The 6,469-nt window shown below is 45.2% G+C and overlaps 1 protein-coding gene across 1 annotated transcript; it reads left to right on the top strand.

Annotated features, from left to right (window-relative positions):
• Window positions 1-3,228: 3,228 nt before the first annotated feature.
• On the top strand, window positions 3,229-6,251 carry nog3 (noggin 3). The gene has a single exon (XM_070545446.1). The coding sequence runs from the start codon at window positions 3,901-3,903 to the stop codon at window positions 4,561-4,563; it is 663 nt and encodes a 220-aa protein (XP_070401547.1). The 5' UTR covers window positions 3,229-3,900; the 3' UTR covers window positions 4,564-6,251.
• The last annotated feature ends 218 nt before the right edge of the window (window positions 6,252-6,469 follow it).

The following is a 6,469-nucleotide window of genomic DNA, read 5'->3' as shown; positions in this document are numbered from 1 at the left end:
CTAACCTTATTGACTTTGTCCACAAAGAAAGACAGAAAGTTCTCACAGTCTGCAACAGAGTGGATGTAGGCTGTAGGAGAGGCAGGAGAGACGATGCTGCTGATGGTGTTAAACAGCACCTTGGGATTCCCTTTGCTCTGGGACACCAGGTTGGAAAAATAGGAAACCCTTGCATCTGTGACAGAGCTAAAGGATGTCAGAAGATCCTTTAGGTGCAGCAGATGGACGTGGAGATGGGTTTTCTTCCACAAGTGCTCAATTTTTCTGCATTGGCGCTTTAGGCTGCGAAGGCTGTCATTAAACCAGGGAGTAGGGTTCACTGCAGGAACTGATCTGGTTCTGACAGGACAGATGTTGTCCAGAATGGAGAGGCAGTGTTCGTTAAACTGAGAAGTTAAGGAATCTGGGTCGTTATCAGAAGAACAGGGTGGATCAAAAGCAGCAGAAAAATTGCTAGCTGTGCTCTCATTGAGAAAACAAGAACTAACCATACGGCGAGCAGGAGGTGGGGATGCAGAAACTGACAAGTTAAAGAAAATGCAATGGTGATCTGAAATATAAACGTCCTCAGGACAAACACTGTCAGCATTTAGACCCAGGGTAAAAACAAGGTCTAGAGTGTGCCCCCTGGTGTGTGTGGAGCCAGAAACATGCTGGGTAAAGCCAAAGGTGTCCATAAGGCTGGAGAAATTCATGGCAAAGTGATCAGAGGAATCATCAACGTGGATGTTAAAGTCACCAACAATCACCAGTCTGGACAGCTTCACAGTGGAGGATTGAAAGTCACTAAACTCCTGAAGGAAAGAACTGTTTGGACCAGGTGGACGATGGACCACAGCACAGTAGAACGGGTCCTTACGCCCGACTTTAATCAGCTGCAGTTCAAAGGAAGCAAAGTGACCAGAGGTTGTAGAGCTACATGGAAGATGGTCTCTGAAAACAACAGCTAAGCCTCCACCACGACCAGAACCCCGGGGCTGGCTAAGAAAAGAATAACCACTCGGGCAGAGTTCAATCAGACCAGAATAATCAGATGTTTGCTGCCAAACTTCAGTCAGAAACAGAAAATCCAGGTTTTTAGAGCGAATTAGATCATTGAGCAGGAAGGACTTATTGTTAACAAAGCGAGTATTTAATAGAGCTATGCTGACCCCCTTTCGAGGTCTGCTATGGCTATCAGCCCCCGGTCTTCGCCCACCAGGATCCCGAAGTTGCTGTACCTGCTGCGCAATCCCTAGTGAGGCGCTGTAAGAACGGCTGGATCAAAGCACGAGTTTCCATCACCCGGGCTAATGCCCGTTACGCTCGCCAACATCTCCGCCAACACCGTCCTGGTCCCTCCTATGTCCCTGGGGATAAGGTCTGGGTGTCCACCGCGGACCTCCGCTTCCGTGCTGGATCCAAGAAACTCGCTCCCCGGTTCCTCGGGCCTTACCCAATACAGAAAGTCATCAACCCAGTCTCGTACCGGCTGCGGTTGCCGGTACGAGACGGTCTACACCGTCCGACGCGTCCTAGACGCCCGTCGCAGGGGTCGGGGATGGCAGTACCTCATGGACTGGGCGGACTACGGCCCAGAAGAACGCTCCTGGGAACCGGCCTGCTCCATCCTGGACTCTACCCTTATCTCTGACTTCTGGGGCCGCCGGGGCCGCCCTGGGCTTCAGAAGCCGTCCCTGGACGGGGGGGTCCTGTCAGGACCCAAGTCCCCAAACCAGCCTCTCCCAGCTAGCCGACCTCCACCATGGACCACAACTCCCAGCATGCCCCTCGCGGGGATTCCCTCCACGTCGCACCTACGTCACGAACTGTGACTATATACGGAAGTCGCCTCCCCAGCTCACCACTCAGTCATCGTTTCTTTGGATCTATGATCAGAGTTTCCAAGCAACCGATCCATCTTATGAACTCTCAGCTCACAGTAAGTGTTCTTAATTACTTCTGGAAAACCCAGCATTTCCGTGTCACTTCACTGACGCTCGAACGCTCGGGGATTCCTAGATTAAACCGTGAGCCGGCGTTTCACCGACGCTATCACTTCCGCGTCTGTGAGACCACGCTCTCTATAAGCTCAACTCCCGTATCCAGCCGACCAGTCTGACATTTAGACATTTAACTTTTCCAGATTTTTATACAATATTCACAGATTTAAGTTTTTTTTTGTTTGTTTGTTTGTTTGGTTTTTTGCTATTTATCATTATTTTTCTCTATTCTTCACTTATTTTTTGTGCTTTATTTGCTTGTTGGTGCTTTTTGCTTCTACATCTTTCAAGACATTCAGCTCATTTGGACGGTTTTGCTTTGTTTCAGCTTCAGTTCAGCTGTTCAGCAGCTTCAGCTTACAGTTTCAGCTATCCAGCATTCAAACAGCATTTGTGCAATAAATGCAATTTTTCTAGTTCATTTTGTGTCTCTGATGAAGCCATAGAAACTTAATAAAGAAGTCACCTTGTGAGTAGTGAATCCTTAATTTTTGTCAATCATACAGAAATACTTGATTTCAAGAGGAAAGACAGCTGAAAATGTAGTTATGTAAAGCTTTGACACAACATGGAAATTTAATTAGACATCCAAATTTGAATTTTATCATCAAATAAAATTTTAGAATAAATACACATTTTAAGGGAGTAAGGAGATTAACACCTTTCAGCACGTGCATTTCCCATTTCCAGCAGTGATATTGCTAATTCTGTTGAAGGAAATTCACTGTTTAATGAGAGACAGCTGGTGAACATGATATGTAAATAAGTAAGAATGCATGTAGACCTACATAATTAAGCAAAACTGAAACACTAATATGAAGTTTTTTTTCCCTTCCAATCTGGGAGGGTGGAACGCCAGCTCCCACTATGGACGAGCCCCCAGGGGACCCAACTTGATATTTTTTCATGGGGCCCAAAATCTCTGGCAGCCCCCCTGCCTATGCACCAAGCCTCTAGAGCAGGGGTGTCAAATATGCGGCCCGCGGCCCGGATCCGGCCCGCAAGCGGGTTAAATCCGGCCCCCAAGATGGTTGTGTAAACTTTATTTTCATACTTTACAATGTAGAGTGAAAATAAACTTATCTTTGTGAGCAAGTTTCCTCTGTAATGAGTATAAATAAAACAAAGCTGCGCTCAAGGCTCACACAAGAACTTGAATCACATCCTGAAGTTGGCTGCCACTCAGGATGTGACTTCTGATATTGATGTGCCGGTGAAAGCTAAAAGATGTAAAGTAAAATGAGTCAAATGTACTTCAAGTGCTGCATGAAACTGATCTAGCCATGTGATCTGTAAGCTCTTTGAATCACTAAGGAATGTTTTTTGAATTTATTGATATTTTTTTTTTTTTTTTTCCAAATTTTCAAGAACACTTCAGGTGTTGTACTTGTACTATTTTGGATACACTGTCCTCAGGCTCCAGCCTTGTTTTATATTGATTGTATTAAAACAAAGAAAACAATCTGAAGTTGTTTTTAATTTAGCAGTCTGGCCCACTTGGGACTAGATTTCCCTCAATGTGGCCCCTGAGCTAAAATGAGTTTGACACCCCTGCTCTAGAGAAAACAGGAGGTCCTAACTTCAAAATTAAACGTAGGTAAAATTTTAACTAACTGTTGACATAAAAGTGTGTTTTATATTATTTGCAATATTTGAATGGCTGACAGCTGAAATAGGGACACGCAAAGGCTTCGCGCGCCCCCGCGGGGCCCGTGCACTCTTCAGCAGATCATCACTCAGGCGGGAGGTCCAGAAGCAGCAGCATGCGGGACAAGAAGCCCGGCGCTGATTCCCGAACCGGTATCCTCTCATCCAGAGTCTCTGTCTGAAACGTTTTGAGGAGGTCTGGAAAGTTGTGCGCTCGCACTTCTGTGAAGTTCTGCCCTGACTGGACCGCCGGAACCGGACGGAGGAGGAGATGGAACCCCCCTGCTGTCTCCTGCAGGTCCTGATGCTGCTCCTCTCCCTGCGTTTCTGGATCCAGGAGGGCACGTGCCAACACTTCTACCTCATCCGACCGATTCCGAGCGACTCTCTGCCCGTGGAGGTCCCGAAGGAGGACCCGGATCCGTTTCTGGACCCGAAGGAGAAGGACCTAAATGAGACAGAGCTCAGAATGGTTCTGGGCAGCCACTTCGACCCGGACTTCATGTGCGGTTCCCCGCCAGAGGATCATTACGAGAAGGAACCGGAGCCGGGTCCAAAGCCCTCCCTACCAATTCCCAAAGAGATTCAAGCCATGGAGTTCGAGGTACAGTTCGGCATGAAGCAGAAGTCAAACCGGAAGCTGCGGCGGCGGCTGCAACAGCTGCTATGGGTGCACACGCTGTGCCCGGTTCTGTACGCATGGACCGACCTGGGCCTCCGGTTCTGGCCGCGGTACCTGAAGTCGGGTAGCTGCTATAATAAGCGGTCATGTTCGGTTCCTGAGGGAATGATGTGCAGACCCGCTAAAGCCACCCATCTGACCTTCCTGAGATGGCTCTGCCCGCAGAGAAAGATGCCTCTGAAGTGCTCCTGGATCCCGGTTCTGATACCGGTCATATCCGAGTGCAGGTGTGCCTGTCCGAACCGGGACTGAACACTTTCATTAAAAACAGCATCAGAAATATAATCTGTCAGTTCATTTATAAGGGCAATACACTGTCTGCCCTGAAAATCCAAACCTAAGTTTTCTGATAAACTATCAGCTCAGTAGAAAAAAATTATGCAGATTCCTTCAGTTGGTTAAAGAGAAACAGAAGAACTGATGTTGTATAAATGACTGTTTCTGCTCTTTAATGCTGTGTCTGATGGATACATTTATTATTTTAATAATTGGTCCAAAAACCAAAATATAGCGACCAGTTTTTGATTGACAGCTCACCGAGCCAATCAAAGGCATTGGGCCTGAACACGTTTTCAGACTGAGACTGAGGCAGGGTCAGACGCCAGGTTCTTGTCCAGCTGGATTTTTAACTCGTTCTAAACATCTGTGTGGATGGAGATCTGTCCAGGAACGTTCTAGAAAAAGAACCAGCATTCAGTCTTGATTGTTCTGGACCCAGACTCGGGTTCTGGTTGAAGACTTTTAAATATATGTGTGTGTTGCAAATTCTTATATTGTTTGGCACTTTGTCACTGATTGTTACACAAGAAAATAATTCAGCTTTCATTAAAACAAGCTTTTTCTGAGCTAACTTTTGAAATTAATCCATCAAACAATTTTGGGTTGAAGTATCAGTAATGGTTGTTGTTTCTACAGAAGTTAGTTTTAATGCATGTAGCATTTCTGTTTTTTATAATAAATGTTTTATAAAAGCTCACTGTTCAATGTTAGCAACTCACACTTCAGTGAGCACACCGATTTATGTTCAAGGTTGTTTCTGAGGATTCACATGAACTCTTATCACTGCAGGTTTTCATGTCAAGGTCACAGATCACTTTCATCCACATCTAGCATCTTCTTTCCCACCCTGCAGAGTTCCGTTTCAAAAAGTTTAAAAAAGAACTAAAACCAATATGAAAAATCATTGCTTTTTAAAGAGTTAAAATTTTCATTAAAGAAATGATTAACTCCCAAACACAAGGTGAACAAAGCTGAATATGTAGAGGGACTGACATCATAAAATGTGTAAGCTTCATGTAAAAGCAGAAATCTCTGTTCTGCAGAAAAGGCAAAAATCAACAGAGAACACATTTTTGCAGTTTTCTAATAAAACTAATAAATAACCAAGTTTCTCTGGAACATTTCACCATAAAACACTCATTAATAAAAACACCACCACCTGTTTATTCTGAGTTTGATCATTTTACATTTTAAAACCTTCATATGGATGTTTTGGTGTTTTGGTCAGAAACTCCTCATCAGCAGATGTTCCTCCTCAGATACTCAGGTCAAACTGTACACATTAGAATATCATGCAAAAGGTTTTTTTTTCAGTAATTATACAATGAGACACTCATTACACACAACGTCAGATACGTCAAACATCATAATTGTGATGATTATGGCTTACAACTCATGAACATTCAAAATCTCAGACAATTAGAATATTAAGAAAAGGTTAAACATTTAAAATTGGCCTGTATTAGTTTAGGACCCTCTAGGGTGCTATGACCCCCCAAGGTGCTTTACAACACATCCAGCCATTCACACATACACACACTGGTACTGATGATCTACACTGTAGCCACAGCTGTCCTGGGGTTTACTGACAGAGGTGAAGCTGCTGAGCACTGGCACCACCGGTCCCTTCAAGTCCGACGACCACCAGCAGGCAGTGCGGGTGAAGCGTCTTGCCCAAGAGCACAATGACTGCGACAGACTGAAGGGGTGTGATCACGCAATCCCCCAGTTCCGAGGTGAACGCTCAGCTCCTCTGCCACCTGTTGCCCCAGTTCTCGGCTCAAAGTGTCACACCATTAGCTAATGAAACCAAAACCTGCAAAGGGTTCCTGAGCCTATGGTATCTCAGTCTGAGCTTAATTACTGACATGAATGGACT

Source organism: Nothobranchius furzeri, chromosome 16, assembly GCF_043380555.1.
Source record: "Nothobranchius furzeri strain GRZ-AD chromosome 16, NfurGRZ-RIMD1, whole genome shotgun sequence".
NCBI lineage: Eukaryota > Metazoa > Chordata > Actinopteri > Cyprinodontiformes > Nothobranchiidae > Nothobranchius > Nothobranchius furzeri.
Note: the sequence above shows the minus strand (reverse complement) of the source record. Positions and strands in the feature narration are given on the sequence as shown.

Coding starts and splice junctions, on each gene's coding strand:
- nog3 (XM_070545446.1), top strand. CDS start 3,901: ATGGAACCCCCCTGCTGTCTCCTGCAGGTCCTGATGCTGCTCCTCTCC.